The 26183-nt window shown below is 44.3% G+C and overlaps 1 protein-coding gene across 10 annotated transcripts in view; it reads right to left on the bottom strand.

The window, feature by feature from the left end:
* Positions 1-25113, bottom strand: part of STAT1 (signal transducer and activator of transcription 1) — a 39399-nt gene extending 14286 nt beyond the window's left edge. For 2 of the 10 annotated variants that reach the window (XM_069489480.1, XM_069489741.1), the window contains exons 1-15: positions 24945-25112; positions 24455-24609; positions 21569-21697; positions 20643-20787; positions 19672-19770; positions 13268-13357; positions 11815-11893; positions 10679-10770; positions 10311-10462; positions 7917-8075; positions 6468-6560; positions 4910-4969; positions 2663-2692; positions 2473-2566; positions 1203-1244 (exon numbers count right to left, since the gene is read on the bottom strand). In XM_069489480.1, coding sequence (XP_069345581.1) covers positions 1203-1244; positions 2473-2566; positions 2663-2692; positions 4910-4969; positions 6468-6560; positions 7917-8075; positions 10311-10462; positions 10679-10770; positions 11815-11893; positions 13268-13357; positions 19672-19770; positions 20643-20787; positions 21569-21696 — 1263 coding nt within the window. In that variant the 5' untranslated portion in view covers position 21697; positions 24455-24609; positions 24945-25112. Of the gene's footprint in view, positions 1-1202; positions 1245-2472; positions 2567-2662; positions 2693-4909; positions 4970-6467; positions 6561-7916; positions 8076-10310; positions 10463-10678; positions 10771-11814; positions 11894-13267; positions 13358-19671; positions 19771-20642; positions 20825-21568; positions 21698-24454; positions 24610-24944 lie in introns of all 10 variants that reach the window. The other 8 variants (XM_069490189.1, XM_069489569.1, XM_069489653.1 and 5 more) reach the window with 8 other exon arrangements.
* Positions 25114-26183: the final 1070 nt, after the last annotated feature.

Raw genomic sequence — 26183 nt, 5'->3', positions numbered from 1 at the left:
TTATTCCGAGTTTCTCAGTGTTCTCTCAAAGATAAGACATCTGAAATTATGGCAAGGGTTATAAATTCAGAGAAAGAAATGTCGATGGGGAAAGAGAGTTTCTAATGGCTTTATTTGTGACCTAAGGCTTCCCACCCCTCAGCCCTGTCTGCCCACCCAGGCCCGGCCCGGCGAGGCTGCACACCTCACGCAGACGGCGTGGAGGGTGGGAGTGGAAAGTGCCCATGCGCTTCAGGTATGGTTTTCTACCGCAGGTCACAAAGTGCCTTGGTTTGGGTAGAAATGTATGGTTTTCAAAGTACTTTTGCACACATTATCTCACGTGAGCATCACAACTTAGAACTAGGGGGGTGCAACTGCCAGAGCTGGGGAGATCACAAAGGCAGTTCCGGTGCAAACCAGGGCCAGAAGGCATCTTTGCACCGCCCAGGCCAGCGTTTGTGCTGCTGCTCCACGCGACCTCCCCTGGTCAAGGTGTGGAAGGACATACAGATGGAAACACTCCAAACCCAGTTAACTCCAGACATTTCATTCTCTGTCCATAGTTAATTTGTGTTTTCTTTTCTTTTCTTTTTTTTTTTTTCTTTTACCCTGTGACAGAGTCTTGCTCTCTTGCCCGGGCTAGAGTGCAGTGGCATCATCAGAGCTCACTGGAACCTCATACTTCTGGGCTCAAGAGATCCTCCTGCCTCAGCCTCCTGAGTACCTGGGACTACTGGCAATTGCTATCGTGTCTGGCTAATTTTTCCATTTTGGGGGGTTGAGACAGGGTCTTGCTATGCTGCTCAGGCTGGTCTCCAACTCCTAGGCTTAAGTGATCCTCCTGCCTTGGCCTCCCAAAGTGCTCGGATTACAGCGTGGGCGCCCGGCCCATGGTTCATGTTTGAACGCATGGCAAACAGAACTCCTCAAGGATCACATTGTACAAAGGAAACAGACGAAAAGACAAAGCTTCTGGTAGGGGGTGCAATGGCGGGAAAGTCCCCTTAGCACACTGCACAGCAGTCCCAACACTGGCCTCTGCTTCCAGCTCTGACAGTAATTCTCTGTGCACTGATAGCACGAATGCAGTGCTTTTACTGCTCTTTCACAGATGTACCAAGAACCCCTCTGTGAGGTGTCCATGGCCACCGGAGGCACGAACCTTCCCTCACTGCACAGACCTGCCCAGTTAGGGCCGATCCCAGCACAAAGACTCTCACCTCGTTAGTTCTCGTGCCAGCATTTTTCTGTTCTTTCAGTTGCTGTAAAACAAAAAACCGTCTTAGCAAATGGCATGTTAATTGTCAAAGTTGCTGTCTTCATTTACAAATTAGACCAAAGTTAAGACTGGAAAGAATGCTAGATGTGATGTTATCTTCAGGATGCTGAACAAAAAGCAAAACTGCCCCGTCTGGGTCCATGAGCAGAAGCGCCTCTCCCCAGTGCCTGACGGGGCGTGGTCCCACGGCATCTGGAGGGATCCAGGGAACTGCATCCTGCTCCCTTCCTGCGTGCAAACTTTCCCTGAACGACCTCCCATGCACCTTCACTAGCTGTTTCATGTCCCTGGGCTGGGCGGGAGGGAAGCGTCTCCTTCCTCCTTCCCCCAGCACAGTCTTCCAGGCTAGGCCCAGGGACTCCAGGCCCAGCTACCCTCAAGAGCACTTCAATCCCTGGGGTTTCAAGGGAGCAATCAGGGGCCCCGAGAGCAGCTCTGGACTCCCTCGGACTCCCGGGTCGGGCCGAGGCCCCTGAACGATGTCTAGCTTCCTCGCTGTGAGGTGGGTGGTACACAAGGCCAGAGGGAGAGGGCATCTGTAACTCCCTGCAGGGTCTGGGCCCAGGCAGAGCTGTGGGCTCGCCGCCCACAGAGCCTGAGAACAACTGGAACTGGCAGCCCCGTTATCACAGAGGAAGAAAGCAGGTGGCACCTACTGCAAACAGCCCTGCTGGGTCTACAGCCTGCTGGGACAAGCGCCACTTCTCTGGAGACCGTTCCAGTGCTAGAGTCAGGCTGCATGGAGACAGCGGCTGTGGGTGAGACCACCAGGAAGGGGAATGCCAAGAAGGGCTGCGGGAAGAGTCCAGGGGTACACGGCCACAGCTGGAGGGCGGGGAAAGGTGTGGTCAGGCTGCGGGAGCAATGCCTTTGAGAAAGCAGCAAGAGCCACAGCGAGCGGCGCTGAGGCTGCACAGGCAGCAAGTGCAGATCACTGATGTGCACAGGGGGTTACGGGACAGTCTCACTGAGGCCCAGACAGCCCAAGGGGAGTTTCTGCAAGAGAGGTGGGCAGAGAACAGAGTGACAGTCCTGGGACAAGGAGGAGGGACAAAAACGCCCCAAGTGCTGGTGATGAGAAGTCTGGAAAGCACAAAGTCTGGAAAGTCTAGGGGTGCCCTCCGTGTTGTGGAGCGTCCTAAAGTGCCACTATTGTCAAAAGCCCTAATAAACCAGAGAGGACTGAAAGAGGGCAAAACCAGTGCTCTTACCAGGTGTCGAAATTCGGCCGCCAGGCTTCCATTGGTGGACTCCTCCATGTTCATCACTTTCGTGTGAGTGCCCAAGATGTTGAACTTTCTAAACCTACACAGCACAGGACGGAAACAGTGAAAAGCCTTCCAACTATTAAGTGAACAACCAAAAAGGACAGCAAAATACAGTGCAAAATACATCACATACCCTTTTACTGTATTTCTCTCATTCACATCTCTGCAAAAAAAAAAAAATAGAGATATATATAACCATATATGTGTATCTAAAATTTGAAGTAAGTTTTAACAAAAATAGAAAAGTATGTGTATAAGTAAGAGATAAATAAAACATAAACTTAGACCTGTGGGTTTGCTGCCCTTTTATTCTCTCACTCCCTTCCTCAACCCACCTGCACTAGCTCTGCCAAGTAGTACCCAGTGACCTTGGACAAATAAACTGGGCCTCACACTTCTCTCCTGCACAACATGCTACCAGCATGAACCCCACAGGATATTGTGAGGAGAAAACTAGCTAATGGGTAAAAAGAGCACGTAATGCACCCTCAATAAACATAAGCTGTAGCTATTGCTATTTATTGAGCAACTAGTTTGTACGAGGCTCTGTGCTAAGCACTGGGGTTCAGCAGACAGCAAGTTGCTCTGCTGCCACAGAACTCAGAGGACCTCCATGTGGCCACTTAATCCTTATTTTTATTCTCTATTATCTTTAATGCTCTCATGAAAGTACCAGAAGAGTCAGTTATCTGGCGAAAGTGGTAAGTTTTAAGTCTGAGGTTAAAATCTTGAAGGACCCTGCACCTTATGTAAATTCAGCGATTACTTTGTCATGTTCTGGCCAAACAACGTACCTGTTGGTGGTGCAGACGTGGATTAGGAACCGTTAGCCCACCCACAGGTAGAGTGAGGGATGGTTCCTTTCCTATCTCAACTAGAAGTTCACTGTTTTTGTGAATGCCAATCCCCATTAACTATGACAGGGACCCATTTTTACTATTCAAAAAAAAAAAAAAAAAAGGAAAAAGAAAAAGAAAAGCAAAGAATTTAAAATGAAAGGAACAGTGTGATACAAAGCTGACTTGTCAAAGCTAAGAAGACGAGTCAGAGCTGGAATAGACAGAAAAGACAGAGGAGCCGGAAAACATCAAAAAAGGGGCTGAGATAACACAGAGGGTGTGGCCACAAAACCTCTGTGCTTCCTCCCTCCGAGAACAATGTACTTCCCAGTCCCCTGAATCCCAGCTGGCTTTGCCTTACTTTTACCAACAGCATGGATGTGAGTGATGCTATACAGATTCCAAGGCCAGCCCTCACAGGCCTTGCCTGCTTAGAACACTGTCCCCGTGGGAAAAGCCCAGGCTAGCCTCTTTGAGACCCACAAAGGACACAGTTATGTAACAAAAACCTGCTGGACCACCCAGCTCCAACCAGGCTAGCCCCGGCCAGAAGGACCACCTACAATCCATATGAGAAATAATAAGTTTTGGGGTTTTCAGCCACTAAATCTTTGGGGTGGTTTGTTATATAGCGAAAACTAATTGATGCAGAGAAAAACCAAAGATGATGGCAGGGAAGACAAAGAAAGGCACAGACTATACTACAAGGAAGAATATTCTTACAGGAGTGGGAAGAAACAAAAAGCCAGAGGAAAATACATTCTCATAAATCATTTTTAAAACCTGCTATACTAGTATGCTACATAAGCCAAAAAAGTATCAAATATATCCGGGGTAAGGGAGTCATCATGTTCCTTAATGTAAGTAGCTAGGTCAGTGCTAGTCCAGGTCTAGGGTCCAAGGGCAAAATAGGATGGGGCCACTCCATCTGGACCTCTACAAGAGATGCTGCCCATTCCTGGGTCCCCACTGCTCAGAAGAGACAAAGGGGAATCCAGCAGGCTCCACACAGGCCCCCCAAAACGCGGCTGACCTCACTCCGGAAACAACCTCCCAACAGGCCACAGAATCCCGGCAGCCTGGATGGGCAGCCTGTGTCTGATCAAGGGCCGCTCCGTGAGGCTGGCCTGGGAGGAGGGCGTGGTGTGCCAAGTCCAGCAACCTCAAGACTTGCTGATTACAATCTCATATGCATAAAATACACTCATTCCTTTGTTCATTTATAGTCTAAAAAGGCACAGGCATATTGATACTAGCTCTAGGGGAAGCTCCCAACATCCAGAGAGGGAGCTATTAACTTAAATCTGCTGGGATCATTTGTAATAGCCCCAGTGGACCTGACTAGGAGCCTCTGCTCACTCGTAGCAGGGTCAGGACCCTGGGCTCAGATCTAGGGCCCCCGGGGGGCAAATTTCCTTCCAGTGTAGACACTCGTTGGACAGCTGGTGAACCTGCTCATTTAATGGAGGAGTCTGTGCTTGGTTAACAAAACCAGCATTCCAATAGTACATGTAACTTAGATAATATTAAAGGTTTCTTACTTATCAAATAAGACTTTGACCTTCAAGTTATAATTCAGCTCTTGCAATTTCACCAACAATCTGGAAAGAAAAATAAAAGTCATTACTTTAAGAAATTACCTATTACAATTTGTTTATTACGCGAATTCCCTATCTATGAATATATAGAGATAAACTATTCCCCCTCCAGTTTTGGGGTCTTACAAACAACAAAAGTGACATTCTTGTATTGTCTACTTGATTTTTTAAAAGTGTATTTGTAGGATAAATTCCTGGCTACGGAGTTGCTGAGGCAAAATTGTAACATTAAATTCTCATGGGACACAGCACTGATTTTACACTCCCACCAAAGTTAGTGAAAGTGGCCACTTCCCTATATAATCTCACTAACATTGGGTTTTATCAAAATTTCTACGTTTGGCCAATTTATACGGGTGAAAAATAACAAACATTACTTTTTACTAAACTTGTATCTAGTGTTCGTCCTATTGGGAGAAAATAAAAATTATCACCCCTAATCAGAAAAATCGGGGTCACACCTCTGATCTGGCCAGGGCGGTGTGGAAAGGTGGGAGTCCAGCGCCTCTGCTCCCCTAGGCTGGAGGCCTCGAGGAGGCCCCAGGGTTCTGTCTGCTCCACTCAGTGGAAAAGGCGGACAGGATCAGATTTCCACTGGCCCTTCCAGCTGCAAGTTCTAGGATTCCACAGGGGTGTAAGTGTGGCCCGGTGACACTGCTAGCCAGGGAAGGCTGCGGGTACCCGTGGACTTAAATCAGCCACACCCACAAAAAACAACTAGGGCCAACTCTGAAGGCCAGTCCAGCTCCTCAGAATCCAGCTGCTCAGCTCAGGAGGAGTCGTTAGAGGAATGCAGCCATTCAACAGGTAAGTCAGGCCGTATGTCCACGGAAACCTTTCCACAATTATCATCAAGAACAGGCTATGAAACAATAAATATAGCATGACCCTAGTTTTAAAAACTGAAATGTTTGTCATATTTGTGTATGTCTATACAGAAATATATATACATATATGTACGCATTTATATGTTTTTGGAAACATGGACTAAATTTGGGGAGGACAGACGTGAGGCTGTTTACCACAGTGGTCCACAGATACTCAGAACACAGACAGCTTTGAAAATCTGATGACAGCTAAGAACCCACTCACCAGAAAAACATATATGTCATAAATCTACTTTCACACACGCCACATACAGTTTCAGGGGTGCATAAAGCTCAGGTTATGCGCTTATACTCAAGAAGGGTGAGGCCGTTGCTAACTTCTACTCTTCACTATATACATCTCTGTAATGTGGAATTCCTTTTTACTGTGAACATGCATGATGTTTACAATTGGAAAAAAATCAGCTGTGTGTGCATATACATCTACGTTGATTACATTTCTATTTTGAATATAAAAGACAGACTCTTGGATGTTCTAAGTAAGAATTCACATTAAAATGCCTACTGAAAGATTACCTCCTCCAAAGTACTCTATGTAACAGCTTTGTAAAAGGAAACAAGGGGTGCAAATGACATGACAGGCAGCGTGTGGGAGCACATCTCTCCTTGGTTACCTCAACTTCACGGTGAACTGCACCCCGGTCTTCAAGACCAACGGCCTCTGAGGGTGAGTTGGCATGCAAGGCTGTCTCTCCACCACAAACGAGCTGTAAATACCCAGCAAAGTGTAGAAAAATTAGTATTGCCATTTAGGTTGAGGCAGTAAAAAATGATTTTCCCTAAAGAGGAAGGGCAGTTGGAGGACACAACCTAAAACACAGCTTGAAAGACTATGACAAGTTGGATGATGTTTTCTAGTTAGTAAAGAAATCCCCAAACCTAATTTATACTTAACAAAAACAGAGTAATTGTAATGATCTATGAAACTTCAATAAGGAAAACGCTGAATTTGATCATAGTCACTTACAAGTCATCATCAAAAATAAAATTTGTCTCAAAAACCCAAGGGAATGTCCGTCATTTTTTCAAAACCCAACACACAGACATTCTTGTTTAGACATTGGCCACAGGGAGCCAAGAACATTTTTATTACATTAACATAAAAAAGCAAAACAGCCAAACAAACCTTATACTATAAATTCTACTGTTCCACTTAGTGACATTTATTTATCTCCTAAGCATGTTTGGAACACCTACTGTTTACAAGACGCTGCGCTAGGCCCTGCTGGGGGAAGAGTGACAAAGGCATGTCTCTGTCTTCCAGAACCTTACAGTTTCAGCAAAGATAACAGACATACATAAACAGCTATATAATAAAAGGCAGAGTGGCTGAGGAATGAGGAACAAACTAGGTAAGCCTGGAGGGGAGATAACATCGGGGAACTCTGAGAAGATTTCATGATGAGACACAAGTTAAAACTCTCTGGATGATACAATTTTGAATGCAGGTGCAAGAAGAGAAGGCTCTGAACTGTGGGAAACGTCCTCAGGAGGGGCACAGAGGGGTGCACAGCTGGGCCCAGGGGACAGCAAGAGGGCAGGCGTTCTGGAAATGGGCTATGTGTGGACACGAAGTGTGGCGTGGGCAGCTGGGTCCGGGCTACAAAAGTGGGCCCGTGAATGCCCAGATGGCGGGCGCCACTTGGATCGGCAGGCGGTGACGAGCCAGACTGGAACTCTGCTCTGGGAAGAACTGAGGTCACAGGGCCTAGGCAGGACAGGACTGCGGAGGGGGGCCGGTTGAGAACCAGAGTTCAAAAACGAGGATTTGAGAGCAAGAGATGTGATGAGGCCACGGCATGGGAAGGGGAGGACAAACCTCATTAGACACGCTAAGTCTCGGCATTGGCCAGCCACAGGGAAAGAGGAGGTGTGACAAGTTACGATAATTTCCAGCCCAGGTGACCACAGTGTGAAGGGCCATTGCCACTAACAAGGAATTTGGTAAGAGTCAATTGTCATATAAAAACCTATTACACCCTTCTAAATTATCCAAATTACCATCAAATGTTCCTCTACATAAAATAATTGCTGAAGGTGCAAATAAATATCCCTCAAGTTACCTCTGAATGAGCTGCTGGAACAGGCTGAAGGTGCGGTCCCATAACACTTGTTTGTTTTTTGTGATAGGGTCGTGATCGTAGGTGTATTTCTGTTCCAATTCCTCCAGCTTTTTAAGCTGCTGACGAACTTGCTGCAGACTCTCCGCAACTATGGTGAACCTGGGAAGGTACAAGACACAGTGTCCCAGTGAGAAACAGCCTGTATTACGGAGAAGCACGGAAACCAACAAGTAGTCACAGGAAACACGAGATGTTACTTAGGTTGCCGCACTCTGCCCTACAGGGAGAAATGGGGGGAAACAAGGCTTGTGTCGGCACTAATGAGCTGAGTTATCTGGGGAGAAAAAGCTAACACACCTACTGAACAATGACGTCCTAGACCAACAACCTCTGCACACTCCTGAGATCTATAAGGAGAGATGGCCGGGGCAGGGCTTCTAGGCGATCTGTGCCTTCAACTGACCTTTCAGGTAAGTGGGATTTAAAAGGCGCAGGGCAAAGAGGCCAGCAGCAGGGGACACAGCAAGGCAGGTGCCTTCAGGTGATGCAGGAGGCAGCGAGGAGCCACTGCAGATTTTATGTTAGGACAGTGGCGTGAGCTGCTGGTGCCTCATGGGACCGTCAGATGCTGTGCAAAGGGGCCCAGGGAGCAGCCTTGAAGCCACGGAGCAAGGCGGTGGGGAAGGCACAAAGGCTATTGTTTTGTTCAACTGCAAGGACAGGGCAATAGGTTCAGTCTAGACCCTAAAAGCCAATGAGTAAACCTAGCGATTGCTTTGAGGTTCTTCCTTCCTTCCAGTCAGTCAACTGCTAATGGTAACACGGGCTCTGAGCCAAGCCACGCTGGGGCTGTGTGTTTTATTTGCCTGCAATAATGACAGAAGAAAATATTATAAAACGTCTTCTCCCCCGGGAAAAACATCTATGTCACTTGATGATTTCACTCCTTGAAACCAGTTCAAACACTGAGAGAGCAGCCCTTTGCCACGACAGAAGGCGGACAGTTGTAGTCAGGTGAGTTCCAAAAAAACTTCTAACCCAGTTGCTCCCAACTCCATTCAGTTTGTGGCACGCAGAAAAGGGCAGCCCTTGGACAGCACAGAGGGAACACTGGAGGGCATCTGTGTCCCAGGGAGAGGTGCATGCGGTCCAACGTGACCACTAGGGGGCTCCAGATACCCCAGGGCCTCCCTAGCCACCTGGAAGGCTTGGGGGCCAGTATCCCTCCAGGCACCCTGGGCTGGGAAGCACTGCCTAAGAAATTTGGGGTATGTACAGGCAATTCACAGATTAACAATAAATGGCTGAGTATTAATTATGAATTTTTTAAAATTAGCAATGCAGAAAATAACCTCCCCAGATCTCGAGTCTTTGAGCCCTTGGCAATTGCCCCAGGCCACCATCCTCTCACACTCACTTTGTGATCCCACCTCCTCTGTCCTCTCTGCCCAATCCCAAGTTCAGCTCTCACCTGGGGTACACTAACTCTCTAATAGTATCCCAGTTGGCCTTTCTGTCTCTATTCTATCCTCCAGACTGTGGCCACGGTGATCTTTCTAAATAAAAAATCAGAGAACTGGATGCCCTGCTGAAGACAAACGCCTGCCGTGGCTCGGCAGTGCTGCCGGATAAAGTCCCCGTCCCAGCGTGGTGCTGAGACCTCCACCATCAGGCTCCGGCATTTCTTGCCAGGTCCACTGTCCTCCTCATCTCTCCCTGGCCCCAGGCTCTCCAGGCACGCGGTACACGGTCCCTGCAGGTCCTGTGCGTTCGTACATGCTGTTCTCTCTGTTGCAAAGGACTCCTCGCCACACAGGGCGCTCCTATCACTCTCAACAGCCAGCGCAAGGCCGCTTCCTCTGCGGAACTCTGACGGACGCCAGGCTCCTGGAACCCTTCACTGCACAGGATTATTACCACGGCCATCGCCCCTCCACGCCGAGAAGTGCTTATTGGCAAGGACCAGAATCATTCATCCTTGTGCACCTAGGTCCCAGCATAGTGCCTGGCACACAGCAGGCATTTAGTAAGTATCACTGCATGGATGAGTGAATAAATGGCCTAGCAAATGTCTGAAGCTATTTTGTTTTCAACAACACATTAGGATGCGGGTTGCTAAAAGCATTACAGTAATGGCCACATTGCTGGTGTTTTGCACAAATGACAGATCCGACAGTACAGGAGTGCTCTAAACCAAGCAGACATGGCTGGACGTGGCGACAGTCATGAATAACGCTGCACTTTCCAAGCAAGTATTTCCAGAGTAAACAGAAGCTGGACTGTGTCAGACTTTAAAGTTTTGACAGGGTCCACTCAACTGACAGCTCCAAGGAGATCTTTATGAGTTATGTGGTCAGCGTACAGCTGCCAGCTTTCCGCTGTGGAGAATCTCACCAGTTCTGGAGCTGATCGAGGCAAGCGTTGGGCGGGCCCCCAATACAGGCGCTCTGCTGTCTCTGCTTCCACTCCACCAGCTCGTTGTTAATCAGGGCATTCTGCGTAAGTTCAGTGATGTTCAACAACTCTATTATTTTGTGAACTACTTCCTAAATGGAGAGGAAGAAACAGAGGGAAATAAATTCATTTTTAATCACTGAATTTTAAAAGATTTTTTTTCAAGCAAAGCAACTATCCTTTCGTTCTCAACTGGGGCTCTAAGCCAAGTGGTTATAAAAATAACTGTTCCTCTGTTCTAAACTCCAAGTCCCTTATGTACAGCCTATGATAAAAGCAACATGCTATTCTGGAAAGTAAATCACTACCTTTCTTTTATTGTCAAGCATTAAATACATCTTCTGGATTAACAGCTGTTCTTGTTTCTGTTCATTCTTTGCCACACCGTTGGTTTCGTGTTCTGTGAATTAGGAGAGACAGCAGATAAATATATAAAGAAGACAAAACCAACTAAAGCCAAGATCCACATAAATTCAGGAAAAATATGATACAAATGCTATCTAGCGATAGGTCAAAGTTTGGTCTTTTTCAATTGTTATTGAATAAGACAAGAAAAAAACGTCCCAAGTATAAAAACTGAATACATTGAAACTTTTGTACTTATTCTCAGTGACCCATGGATGTTGGAAACAGCACTATCTGCGACTTACGTTACTTTCAGAATATTACCTCAATGAATATAAATGACAAAATTCAAAACCTCAGATAAAAAAAAGTATGCAAAGCATATCTGGGGCTTTGAAAGAGAAGTAGATGATTAGGAAGTAGCAGCTGAGGTTCTAGTTTCTCACCCTTTTTACTCAAATTCTGATAGTCTCAGTTTCCAGGGTAACAGCAGCGCCCTACGTTTTCCATACGATGCACATTTGTGGGTTATTTTCAGTTGCTGCATTCATTACAAATAAGCAACAACAAAATAGAGTGAAACTGCTTTAAAACACGAGAAAAATGTTGAACTTATCTGTAGCGTATATACACAGACCTGGGATGTTTGAAGGAACTGTAGGTATCAGGGCAGGGGAACACCACCTATCTATGAACCTGTGTTGACCAGTGGGCTAAGGCATGAGAAATCAGGCGAATAAAACAAAACCGGTGGTTATCAACTGGGGTGACCCCCAGGGGACATCTGGCAATGTTTGGAGACAGTTTTGGTTGTCATTACAGGGATTACTGGGTAGGGCTACTGGCATCTGGTGGGCAGAAGTCAGGGATGTTGCCAAATATTCTATAAATGTAGGACAGCCCCTGTGGCAAAGAATTATCTGGTCCAAAATGTCAACAGCACTGAGGTTGAGAAACACTGGCCTGGATCACCAAGAAGCCAAGACTAGCATTCAGAGACACAATTACTTAAAAATATAAAGGAGAAATCATCTTCATTATCTAGTGTGAACACAGAAAATTCTAGCCAATGGGCACTGCTTTTATTGCTAACTCTTACCTCTGTTCTGCAAGGTTTTGCATTTAAAGTCATATTCATCTTGTAAATCTTCTAGGCTCTTGATTTCATGCTCTATACACTACAAATAAAGACACAAACACAGTTTCCACTGATTGTCACCTTCCAAAGACTCTAGGAAACAGAATATTGCTACTATAGAACCCAGAGAAACATGGGAACAATTCCAGCTCCCTCAAAGATGGATTAGACGTGCAAAATTCTAATCACATAAATGCAATAATTTCTATTTCATTAATGAGTATTTAGTAAGTTTTTTAAAAAAGGAAACATATAATTCTCAAACTGACTTGCATGTCATCACTTGGTTTCAGGGCCTACATTTTGATTCTTCCTCATCATTTTCGATAGTGCCTCTGAGACATGATTTAACAACTCCACTGTGAAGCACACAGCAGGAGAAAACAAGTTGGTGGAAGATCTCCTCATTTCTTACAAATAAGAAGGGTGACCTTCCCTGTTTAACCGGGGTGGTCCTGTTTTAACATCCTGCCATCCTGGTGTAATTATTAACAGTGGCCTCTTAGTTGCTCAAATGTGCCTTGATCTGGACGATAAATTGTATGCTCACTCTTATGAATAAGCCTCATTTGTCTGGGATTCGGTCACATTTCTACATGGTCTACTCTGGATTTCCATGGCTATTTCTGGACTGGGCCCACTTGGTTTCTGCTTTAACAGAGTGTTTCCCTAGGAGACTGCAGGATAAAGTTCTCCAAAGAATCGAGAGTTTGGAAAGATGCCGCCAGCAGCACAGAAGTCAAGGCCATGCTGGTGCTGCACAGAGACCCAAGGAGGACTGCACCCTTGGCCAGAAGGCCTTTTCCACAAACATAGGCATCATGTGAAGCAGAATTCCTCAATCTCTTCCCCAAAACAGCCCTAACGGTAGAGAGGGTGAACATATGCCAACAAGGATGCCAGGGCAGCCCTCTGCTTCCATAAACTGCCTTGGAAGTTTTATCTTAAAATTGCTGTGGATGTCTTATTTCAATCACAAATGTATTAGAATGTTTTTGTTCTTCTTCCAAGTCTTAGAATAAAGCAGGTGCTTGAGGAAAATGGGCCACGTCTATCCTGGGGCTCTGTGTAACCCAGGGACACCCTGATTTGAGAGGTGTGGACTTAAAGGCCTATTAAGAGCAGCAACATCTAGTTTACTGGGCAATGGGGCAAAGTCAACACTGACTACATGATCCTGCAAGGAAGAAAAAGATAAGCTCAGTGTTTGGCGGTTATAACAGGGCCATAAAAAAGCCTCTCTGGTCATTGGTTTTACCTATTTGTTTACTTATGTTTGGAACATCAGCAAAATTTTTGTTCTCAACTTAGTTAAAAGATTGAACTCAGTTACTAGATCTACACCCAAAGCGACGGAAACCTTTCTCTCCCTACGACGCTTCAGAATAAATGTGTGCGTTTACTCACTACTCACCATAACTTTGTCCTTCACGTTCCTGACTTTGCTGTCGAGCTCCTTCTGTTTGTCCAACATCACAGTGCTCTGAATATTCCCCGACTGAGCCTGTAATGGGAGGGGCATGATTAACAACCATCACCTTCTCCGGCGTGTTTACTTGCTGGTTACACTCCAAACTCAAGGCATACCCTGTGCCCCACCTACCTCTCAGACCTTCCACTACGACTGGCTTCCCACTTGTGTGTCAACAAGAAATAGCTCAGTTGCCCAGACCCTGGAAAATGCCGGCAACTGTTAACGAGGCTACAGAAACATGAGGCTCAGTTCATGCCTCAAATAAATAGTATTTTTAGAAGTTTCCATTAATTCATAGTTACATGGTACTGCATAGGAATTTATTTCAGGGTTTCTCAAATTCTGTATACTAGATTATTCTTACTAACCCTCTCCTTATTTATTTCAAAGCCTTCCAGAGCACAGTGTGGTCCCCAGGCCAGCAGTATCTCACCACCTTGGAGCTCGCTGGAAATGTAGAACCTTGGGTGTTAATCTGATCACTGAAGCAGACACCCATTTTTAATAGGATCTCAGGTGATTCAGAGGTATATTGAAATTGAAAAGCATGCCATTAAGGGCATCAGTGAAAATCTGCTACTATAAATCCAATGATGAATATAAACCCAGACTCGCCTGGGAGTACTCGGTCCTTATTGTTGATAATCAGAAGACTCAGACATGACAGTGTCTATTTGTTCATTACACAAGCTGCAGCCTGATTTACTCATCAGCACACACCTACTAGGTACTAAGTAAATGTCAGGCGATGTTTTAGGCCCAGCTGTTAGAGTGGTGAACAAGATGGTCCCTGTTCTCATAGAGATTAGGGTCTAGAAAGATGTTATTTTTGTTTAGTTAAAGCCCCCACATGGCAAAAACTGTTCCAATTAACCTGTCTTACATAGTATTCTACACAGCATAGATTCTATGTGGGTGTTTTTATACATTCAAATTTATCAGTCTTTTGTGTTTTTATGCCCTGGATTCTCTCTCATATTAGAAAGTCTTTCCCTACTGACAGATTATAAAGTTCACTCATTTTTTCCCCCTAGAACTTGCAGTTTCTTTTTTTTTTTTTTTACTTCTAAATCTCTGATACATTTGAAGTTTATTCTTGTATTTAGTGTGAAGTATAGATTCAATTTTTACTTTTTTCCAAGTGGCTATTCATTTGTCTTAGCAACATTTAGTGAAAAGTCCATTATTTTCTCCAATATCACATAAATTTCCATATGCACCTGGGTTTACTTCTAAGTTTTTCTCTTCTTTCCCATTGGTCTGTTTATTCATAAGCCTGAACCTCTGAATCATGTTAAACTATAGAGGATTTATAGCATATCTAGGAGGGCTAGTTTCATTTCATTGCTCTACTTTCTGAGAAGTCTCCTTGATATTATTACATGTTAACTTTTCATAGGAATTTCAGAATCAATTTGTACAGCTCCAGAAAACAACTTATTGGTATTTTTATTGGTATCACATTAAAACTATTATTTACTGTGGGGGAGCTAATATCTCTATGATATTGTTTCTAATTCTTATGCTTCTAATGGTTTTCTCCTGTCTAATTGCATTGGCCAATACCATCAATGTGATGTTCAACAGCAGTGGAAACAGCATCCCTGGCGTGTTTCTGACTTACTGGAGTTTTCCCAGTTAAGAAAGAGACTGTCTCTAGAACCAAGAGATATGTATTTTAGTATGTTAAGCAGGTATCCATCAATTCCTATTTTATTGATTGTTTTTATCGGCAATGGGTGTTGGATTTTGTCAGACCTTTTCGTTACCTATGGAGAAAATGCTTTCTCTTCTTATATCCGTTAATTTAGCAAATTACATTAATAGATTTCCCAGTCATGGTCTACTCTTGTAACTCCTACTTGGTGATGATGTATTATTTTCTTAATGTAGTATCTAATTCTGATCCCCAATATCTTATTTAGGACTTTTTACATTGATATTCATAAGTAAAATTGGTCTATAACTTTCTTTTTTGTTCTACCTTTATTACAGTGTTAGGTAATCAGTTATTCTCTTCATAGAAAGTTTTCCTTCATTTTATATACTCTGGAATAGCAGAAGTTCAAAGTGTGTGAATTATATCATTTGTAAAGTGTATAGTAGAAACACATGAAAATTATCAGTATCCTCAGTCCCAGGTGCCACATGTCACTACAGGATAAAAGGGGCTTCTCTGGACATTCAGAATAAGCTGTTACTTAGAGCAGTTCCGTGAGGCTTTCTGCTGTCACCTACTTTTAAGCCAGCTGGACGTGGACACCATGTCCTGTGGGCTCTGTCACAGCTGGGACATTATATCCAGACAGGGGACCAGGCCACCGGAGGATCCTGACTTCCCAGTCCCCTCCCAAACTGTCAAGGCTTAGTTAGGTGAAAGGGAAGAAGCAGTCACGGCTGTAAGAATGCAGCCTCACTCCCAGCTCCACGTTCCCTTCCTGCTGACTTACGGGGAGATGCTCGGTGGAAACCCCTGGGAACCGTGGCATAGGCCTAAGACCTCCTGCTTCCAACCTGGGCAGCATCCACCCAAGTCACTCAAACCCTCCGGTGTTTCTCGTACTCTTTCCTCTCACTCGTCCCTGCATCCCTCTACCCTACCCCCGTCTCCTGTTAAGCAGCTGCTTAGCTGATACTGTACCAGCACGTCCTTAAAAAATAACAACATCATGAAGACCACTCTACACTTCTGATACTGACACCACTTTCAGGGGGAGTCTTTAACTTTTTAAGGTTCTGCCAACCAGGAGTATTGAAACCACAGGAACATCAAACGTCATAGTTGGAAGGGACCTTAGCTGCCATCTACTCTTACTTTTTCATTTCACACCTGTACTTCTAGAGACCTTGTTTGGAAGGTTTTAATTGTAACTCAGTTATTCACAGACCCTGGACCAAAGAAAAATCTGCTCAGGAAGCCTGTTCTCTTTGACTGCATGAGTAGTTGTCCAAGTAAGGACACTCCCTGGGTGTGAGAAGGCCCAGGGGGAACGTCCTCACAGGCCACCCCACAGATGAGAAAACTGATGAGTGACTTCTCAGTGAACTGGTGTTAGAGTCAGACAATTCCAGGTTTAAATGCCAAAGCCACTCCTCATTAACTCTGTGGCTTTGAGCAAAGGACTTGACCTCTAAACCTTAGGTTTCTCATCTGTAAAATGGGGATAAGAATACTTACTTTCCATGATAGTTTTGAAAGCATTTATTCAACTGAAAGAATGTTTATAAAGTGCTTAGCACTGGGCCTGAACCACTAGCATATAGTAACTCTATTATTACTTAAGATTACAAAGATGGAACAGCCAGGGGAAGCCGAGAATGTACTTCATGTCTGAAAGAAATGATCACCACTTCTGTGGACCCAACGGACCTAAATTTTGTCCATACATGTAATTAACTTTTTTGCTACAAAAGAAAGAAAGGAAGAAAGAGAGAGAGAAAGAAAAAAAGAAAAAGAGAGAGAAGTTTAGTGTGCTATCAGGCAGCATACATTTAAAGTCTACTACAGTATGTACAATATAATATTGTCTTAAATGCTTTTTCTAAAAGCTCTTCTATTAAAACAAAAAATAATAGGAACAATACTATCCTATCTCAGCATGTCTACAGGATTCTGTGCTCTCTCAACCCACAGAACTGACTCAGAATTTTGCCCGTTTTGAACTTGTTGAATCTCTGAATGCTCATGTACCTATCATGTGGTTTCAACAATTAACAATTTGTAGACGCCCTTGTTTCATCCATATTCTCCTTACTCCTCTAGTCCCAAAACTGAATTATTTTGAAGCAAATACCAGACATCATTCCACATATACATCCTTCAGCATAAATAGAAGATACACAGTCCTGCGTCTATATGATGTTTCAGGTAACAGACCACATATATGACAGTGGCCCCATAAGATTATAACGGAGCGGGCCCATACAGGCGTACCAATTCTTATCATTTATGCCACATTTGTATTGTACCTTTTCAATGTGTAGATGTGTTTAGATATACAAATAGTTACCACTGTGCTACTATTGCCTATAGTATTCAGTACAGTAACATGCTGTGTAGGTTTGTAGCCTAGGAGCACTAGGCTATGCCATATATCCTAGGTGTGCAGGCTGTACCATCTATGTTTAAGTGCATCCTATGAAGTTTGCACAATGACACAATTACCTAATGATGTGTATCTCAGAATGTATCTCTGTTAAGGGACGCAGGACTGTATGACTGTATTTTTTTTTTTTTTTTCCAGAGACAAAGTCTGGCTCTGACTCCCAGGCTGAAGTGCAGTGGCACAATCGTAGCTCACTGCAGCCTTGAACTCCTGGCCTCAAGCAGTCCTTCCACCTTGGCCTCCCAAGCAGCTAGAAATACAGAAGCATACCACCACACCTGGCTAATTTTTAAAAAAATTTTTAGAGATAGGGTCTCACTACGTTGCCCAGATTGGTCTCAAACTCCTGGCCTCAAGCAATCCTTCTGCCTCAGCCTCCCAAGTAGACGAGTGTATTACAAGCACAAGCCACCTCACCCGGCTGTATGACTATTTGTAAAATGTAGTTACTTCAACAAGGGGGGAAGGGCAAAGATGTGTCACATTGCCTGGCGGTAGTAAGCTGGCTAACTTTAGAAGGGAGGCACCTACTGTGCCTTCTCCCGTTCCCTGACACCTCCAGACACCTAGAACCTTCCCTCACACCCCAAGGAAGCCTTACAAGGATATTCTCTGATAACCCAAGTGTCCTGTGATAGGCTCAAAATAAACTTCTTCCAAGATGACCTACATTTTGAATGGAGAGGGGGCTCAAAAGCTGGTAAGCCCCCAAGACCCACAGAACAGCCAGGAGATGGGGCTGATAGGGGAGAGCAGAGGCCACCTCCTCTGCCTGCAATGGAGGGCGGAGCCCAGATGAGAGGAGAGACAGGCCTGGGGGCAAAGGTGGACAGTTTGTCCTTCTGCCCGTCTCTGCCCCGGCTGTCCTCTCAAGTCTGTCTGAAATACAGAGAAGGCTCATCACGTACTTCTGGTGGGATCAAAGTTCCACATAATCAAAATTTCCTGCTGAAAACCTCCCAGGTGGGTGCCAGATTGGAGACAGACACATCTCTCTCAGAGGAGACAACACAGCCAGCTTTCCTCCAATGCTGAGAGACAACCTTGTTCGCCAGGCTGGGAACCAGATGGACTAGCCAACTTGAGTTCAAACGATACCTATCTTTACATGCTTAGTTCAGCGAGGTGCTTTCAGTGTGACAGGGAGACGGGAAGTAAATGCCTGGGGAAGCGACAGGTAAGTAAAGGCTGGGACAGATAAACAAGGACTGGACCAATGTTCAGGCAATGCATGGAGAATGACATTCACCACCACTATTTAAACTCTCCTCCCCACCGCTCTCCCTTCCCACTGCTGCACAGCTCACTTGGTTAGTTATTTGTTAGTGAAATGCACCCAGGATGCATTTCCCCAACGTACTAGAATGGTCTTAGCCAGAATAACCCACACCATAGTGGTTTCACACTGCCTGCCTAGTGGGTTGTTCTCACTGCTCAAGAAACTGCTGAACCCTGACTGCCAGTGGGGTTTGTATTGGGATCAGTAACACCATGACCAAAATCTTAACACTAGTATGACTCTGACTCATTGACTGCTTGGGTGTCTTGAATATTTAGTAGGTATCTCAATCTTGTTCAAAACAAAGCCCTTGCATTTCCCATCCACCTCTTCTTCTCCCCCAAAACCTTCTGTGCCCTGCAAAAACCCTAACCCTGCTCCCTTCCCCACCTTCCCAGCTCCATGAACAGCATTACCAGCCCCCAAGTGACTCAAGTCACAGCTATAGACCCATTCTTAACCTTTACGTTCTCACTCCCACAACTGATCTTTCAATATAAGCCCAACTGGCATCACACCCAAAACATAACCTGGATCTGTCCCCTCCTTCCAAGTTCCACTGATTCTACTGAGCGTAAGCATCCTTCTCGGACTGCCACAAGAACCCTCCAATGTCTCGCAGTTCAGAGGGGTTTCCTGACCCTTATCTAAAGAAACAACTCCTTCCCCCAGTTACTCCATGAACCCAGCATGTTGTCTTCATAGCACTTAAAACTATCTGGAAGTACCTTGTTTATGTGTTGTCTCTCTCCTCACTAGAACTTAATCCTATTAGATTAGGGTCTTGCTTAAAGCCTGGTTCTATAGAATCTCTAAATCTTATTTTCCCCACTTCTTGGAGCCATAAAATCAGAGGGATATTCACCATTGACTTAGACTGGTCCTCAATAATATTTGTTGAATGAATGAACAAATTTTAATCTTATTATATTTTTTAGTGTTCTGTTAGAAAAAAGTACCTGATTAAATCTCTGAGCATTTTCCAAAATCTTCCTCTCCTCCTTCAGACAGTTACAGATGATCATAGACATCAAGATTGGGTCTTCCTGAAAATTATCCTAGATTTGGATGGTTAGAATAAAAATGAATTAAAATTCAGAATGTTTAAACCATTATGTATTAAAAACTGAAATGAATTTGTTTATATTCCCTGAGAAACCACACCTCTCATCTATTAAATCTACATAAGCTATTTTTTGTTAAAATCAAAATATTCCTTTCATAAATTATATTCAAAAAGAAAGAAGAAAAAAGCTTCCAATTACCTAAAGTGAAAAGTTTGGTTGTGTTATGTGAAATAAGAAAATGACTAGCTTTCACCTCTGTTAATACGGAAATAAATACAGTAGCCAGGCCAATGACATGCTGAAAGTACGTTTGAAGAACTCCTAAAATATCGTAGCATGTTCTCTCATGTCTGATCTTCCTTCGACTTTCTCTTCTCAAGGAGGGCAACTCCACCAGAAGCAAGGCAAGGTGGAGTTTAGTTCCTGAAGTCACTTGAGTCCCTCAGAGAAGTCAAACGGTTCCAGACTTATTCCTCATCTATATACCAAGTACCTAAACCTAACTGATCTCTAACGTTCCTTGGAGCTTTAATCGGTAACTATGGCTCACTGCTCTTAAAATGTAGCCCTTTTCTTTAGTTTAAATATCGGCAATATTTAGTAAAACAAAGCATCCTATTTCTCTCAGAATTACTGACACCTAATAGATGTCACACCTGAAAATTCCTTGTGTTTCTAAAATGAATTGATATTTTATTTTACTTATGCTATAATGACTAGCCACATAAAGGGAGGTTATTTACAGTCTCTGTAATGTCTCTAAACACCAATGAGTGTATGCTCAATAGTATTTGCTGAATGAAGAAAACTGTCCTAAGTAAACACGAGACTATTTCTACTAAAACACAAAAACTGAGTCATACCTGAAGATTACGCTTGCTTTTCCTTATGTTATGCTGCAACAAAAAATTGTTCTCCAGAGAAAAGCGACTGTATTGATCATCCAGCTGTGACAGGAGGTCGTGAAAACGGATGGTGGCAAATGAAACATCATTGGCAGCATGTTCCCTAAGAGATTTAAAATTTACACATTTCATTCTAGATACTACTTAAAACAGAAAAAACAGACATTGGTTTCCTTACTGAAATTATTAAAAATAATTTAGGTGTTTTCTTAGGTTTAATTTTCTTCTTCTGAAACTGACATTGCTTTTAGCAGCAGTTGATACAGTCTTCCTATTCTGTGCAATCAGCATGAAAAAAATCTAGAATTCTAAGAGATTGTGCACAAAACTGTTCACAGCGATTATCTCTGGAGGGAGAAAAAAATCAACAAGGGCCTTCACTTTCTATGGCAAATACTTTCAGGACATTTAAAATTTTTGCAATCAGCAAACAAATTTTAAAGTAGAACACATCACTTTTAAGAGATATCGCCTTCATTTTACTACCTTTTTCACATTTCTAATCCATGTTTTACCATAATTTGGCTTTAATTATTTCTTTTAAATTACTTCTTTCTATATATAGCCTGACTCCAAATTCCTGGAACAGGATCTAAAGGCTGGATCCTAAGTTGGAAAATAATTGGAGTCAGTATTACTTAATTTGTCCAAAGCATTCAGGAGTACATACTGTACCTTAAATTTGACAAAACTACCCAAAAGTGCTTAATAGCTACCATATTTAGCTTTGTAGACACACGCCATTTTGTAAATCAACAAACTTTTCTGCAACAGCTAATCCCAATGGCCACTGACGAGATTCATCTTCCAGTGAACACGGTTCCATGTCACTTAATCAAGTATTTTTAAAGCGTGAACTTCTTTGTCCTGTGAGTTTTCCTTACCAGTCTTGCTTTTCTAGCCACTGTGCTAGGTATTGTCTGATTTCCATGGGAAAATTGTCATCATAAAGCTGGTGAACTTGCTCCAGGAATTTGGAGTCAAGTTGCTGAAGTTCATACCACTGAGACATCCTACAGCGAAAAAGAATATACATCACGAATGGCCGACCACAGCTCCAGAGAAAGCCTTTCTAGCATCATGTTGCTTTTAAATATCTTGCTTAATCCAACACATAATTTTTCCCTGAAATATATTATTTAAATGGTGTTTATATTCTAAAGTCCGTTTTTAATTGAATTTTGGGGGTCAACATTTTTTTGTCCTCCAGGAAGAACATTTTCTTCTCAACTGTCAAAGTATCAGGGCAGCCTTCTCTGGCCCTCTTACTTAAATGGCAACAACCTCACACCCTGGAAAACTCTACTCCCCTTCTCTCATGTATTTTCTCCACTTACCACCACCTGACCTACCACATATTTTCTTTTTTCTTTTGATTATTACCTGTTTTTACCACACGAAAAGAAGAATTTGAGGGGATTCTGCGGTATCCCCAGAGCAATGTCAAGCACATAGTAGGTATCCAATAAATGTCTTTAAAATGATTTTGCATTGTTATCAAATAAATGGAAAACATTATTTTAGTTAGATTTGCTTTAAGATAAATCACAAAACCTCTCCCAAAACTGCTCTCCTACAAATTACAGTACATTTGTAATTCAACTCAAAGAATTTTAAGCTGTTATTTTATATTTTATGATTCATATGGTAGAATTAGTTTTGTTATACTCATTTAAAAAGAGGTATTTTTTTCCTTGCATACTACAAACAGTAAATCTAGCACAAAGAAGTCTTAAATCTCAGTAACGATTTTTAAAGGTTGAAACAACATCACTAAATGTAATTTGGAAGAATAAAGTCATATTTAACACTCTGGATAACTGTTAAGTCAATATTTAAAAAATGACCCTGAAGATTAAAAATTATAACAAAAACCTGATTAAAGGAACTCCTAAAATCCATTAAGAAAATGAAAAGCTACTCATGGTTGCTACATAACTTAGGGTTTAATTTTATTTTTTTGTTGTTTAATTTTTAATAAATGAGAAGGGGGATTCAGTTTCCTTTTTGTTTTTTTTTGGAGACAGAGTCTCACTCTGTTGCCCTGGCATCACCGTAGTTCACGGCAACCTTAAACTCCTGGGCTCAAGGAATCCTCCGCCCTCAGCCTCCCAAGAAGCTGGTGCTACAGGCGCACACCGAGACACCTGACTAATTTTTCTATTTTAACTAGAGATGGGGTCTCACTCTTGCTCAGGCTGGTCTTGAACTCGGGAGCTCAAGTAATCCTCCGCCTCCCAGAATGTTAGGATTACAGGCATGAACCACCTTGCCCAGCTATAACTTAGCATTTATATCAGCACATTGCTGGCAACATTCAGAGTAGATACAAGTGAATCTCGTCCTGCCAGATCTCTGAGGAAGGGGTCTGGATTTTCAAGCAAGGCACTGGAAGAGTGTGTATGCATGCTTGTTTTTGAGCACATATATGCAGGCATGAAGTTATACCTACTCCACAAATGCCCTTCCAAAGGAGGGTGTCTGGACTACAAAACTAGTTACTGTCACAAATACCAATAGAAATGGACCCAAGCCCACCCGCTTGGCAGTCCTGCTGTAGCAATTTGATTTTTCGCCTCAAATTTATTCTACCTGAGAGGAAGCCTCCAAATCTGCAGCTCTCTCCCTCCCGGCTAGATGTCTAATAAGTATGGACCTAAAGCAAACATGCTGGACTGTCAGCCTCTCATTAGCCAAGTGAACTCAGGCAACTTACTATTAACAAGGTGGTTGGTGGCTAAGACTGGATGAGCTAATACATACACACAGCACCTGGCACAGAACATGCAAATCAATCTTGTCGTCTCAAGAAGCTGGGGCTAGTAACAGGGAGTAGCATGACCATCCCCAATCACCTGGCTTAAACCCAAATTTAGGGTTGATTCCTTCCTCCCCAGTCCCAAGACCTGCTGCTTCCCTGCCTCAGATACTCTATCTACCCAACCCAGTCTCTGCTGCACACAGGTTGGACGACCTCACTCTCCTGTGCAAAAATGCTAGTTTGTCCATTCTTAGGCTGATTTCCACTCCACTCCCAAATCTTCAACCATCAACAAAGCAACCCAGTCACAAAATTATTTACTCTGTTACCCACTGTGGCCAACATTTCTGCTTTGCTCCAATTGCTACTTGGCCTTGCAAATAGCTTCCTGACAAATTTCTGTCTCTCTAAATCCTACAGCATTCAAATCTAGATACAAATGTCCCTTCTTCCAAAAGGCTGTCTGAGACTTACCCATCGCATCCTGTACCTCTATTAGAGATCAGTTCCAGCCTTCCTTGTAAAGATTTGTGATATAACGTCTAGAGGGCTGCAAGGGGGCGTTTTTCTTTTTAACACCCTTTGGACCTTGAATGGTGCCATGCATATGGTATGTGTATTTCAGATGGAATTAGAAATAAAAATCAAACCATATTATGATCCCGCACGTGTGAGTCCAGCACCCTCATAAAGCAATGGTTACACACTGGATTGTGCTGGAAGTTCAAGTCTCATTTCTGTCCCCCCCCCAAAAAAAAAAAAAAAACTCCCTCTCTAATCTATACAAATAACATTCCAAGGACAATCAACCATATATGTACATACCTATCCGAGAACTCTTCAGTACTAGTCAGAATATTTTTAAAAGAGTAATTATATTATTTGGGGGGTTGCAGGAACTGAATATCACTTTTAAATTCCAGGAAGACATTAATCTCCATCCTTTAACATACACAGTTAAGAATCCAGTCATGTACTCATTCATTCGTTTTCATGAACATTTACTGACCTGCCACCTTGTGACCGAGTGAGGGGCTAGAGGTTTAACCAAAGCAGCAGCTACCCACAGCACGTTAGGTGCCGAGACTGTAGAGGTTGCATGCACACAGTGGGAGCGTCTAACCTAGACAGCTCTCGAAGATGGCACACGGCAAATGAAACTTTCTGAGAAAAGAAGAAAACGTGACAGTGATGGAAAGGGGCAAAAAGGGGGGAAAGTGAAGGTAAACGGGAAGTTGCGGTGTCTTGGGGCCGGGGGAAGCAATCCTATTTCACTGCCAGAGCATCCTGGCAGGGACAACCGTGCAGAGCAGTGCCATCACCGAGAACAGGGGACCCTGCGCGCACCTAGGATACTCGGACGAGTTCTCTCTTAGGGATCAGGGATTCACCGGTCAGCATCGAAAGCCGGTCCTCGCCAGGCGTCCAGCTGCACGGTCCCGGCGGGCCCAGTTCCGGCGAGTCCCACCCCCGGCACCCAGAACTTCACGGCCACTCACTGTGCGTGTAGGATCCGGAAGAGGTAGGCGGGGGCGCGGCGGTGCAGACTCTCTCGGGGCGCCGGGGCGCCTCCGCTAGGTCTGGGGTCTGACAGGTGTGATCCCCCGGGTGCAGCTGAGCCCCTCCGCAGACTCTGCGCAGGAAATCGAAAGTTTCAGGCCAAAGAAAAGGCAGCCCCGAGCGTCCAGCCTCCTTCCGCCTCCACCAATCACGGGCGGCGGCCGGCTCAGCCAATCGGACGCGGCTGTTCCGCGGACGGCGCCGCCTCCCCCCCGCGGGCCTCTGCTGTTCTGAGCGCCCGGGACTTCCTATGGCTTCCGGCGAGCCAGGGGGGCTGGTGACCGGAATCCCGGTGCGTGTCTACGCGGCTGACTGGAGGTTCTGTTTACATATTTTAGGGAACAACTAAAAGGAAGTTCTGTGTTTGCAGAAGCCCCAGCTTGGAGATCCCTGCCTTAGCTCCGTCACTGAGAACCCAGGCAGAGGACAGTTGGGGACGTTGTCATTTCGGAAGCTCAGTTTTGCAACTGACCTCCATGGTGCTAAACCCAGGGGACGTTTTCTGTCCTCGCTGTACTTGACCGCTCAGAAGCATTCGGTACAGTTGACACCTCCATTCTTTTTTTTTTTTTTTTTTTTTTTTGGAGACAGAGTCTCACTCTGTTGCCCAGGCTAGAGTGAGTGCCGTGGCGTCAGCCTAGCTCACAGCAACCTCAAACTCCTGAGCTCAAGCGATCCCCTGTCTCAGCCTCCTGAGTAGCTGGGACTACAGGCATGCGCCACCATGCCCGGCTAATTTTTTCTATATATATTTTTAGCTGTCCATATAATTTCTTTCTATTTTTAGTAGAGGTGGGGTCTCACTCTTGCTCAGGCTGGTCTCGAACTCCTGAGCTCAAAGGATCCGCCCACCTCGGCCTCCCAGAGTGCTAGGATTACAGGCGTGAGCCACCGCGCCCGGCCGACACCTCCATTCTTGAAACACTTTTTCCTTGGTCATGATGACACCTTCGTGGCTTTTTCCTACACCCTCTCCACCGTGTTCTTTCTCCATGGCCAACACCCCCCCTACCAAGCCATTTCACATTAAGTGTTGTCAGAGCCCGGACCTCGAACTGCTTCTTGGGCTACGCGTCTCCCCCTGTGCTGTGATGACCTCTCCCACAGCTTCGATTTCTTTCCAGATGAGGGACTCCTAAATGCATATCCTATCCACACCTCTTCTCCGAGCTTCACAC

Source organism: Eulemur rufifrons, chromosome 1 (genome assembly GCF_041146395.1).
Source record: "Eulemur rufifrons isolate Redbay chromosome 1, OSU_ERuf_1, whole genome shotgun sequence".
Classification (NCBI taxonomy): Eukaryota; Metazoa; Chordata; class Mammalia; order Primates; family Lemuridae; genus Eulemur; species Eulemur rufifrons.
Note: the sequence above shows the minus strand (reverse complement) of the source record. Positions and strands in the feature narration are given on the sequence as shown.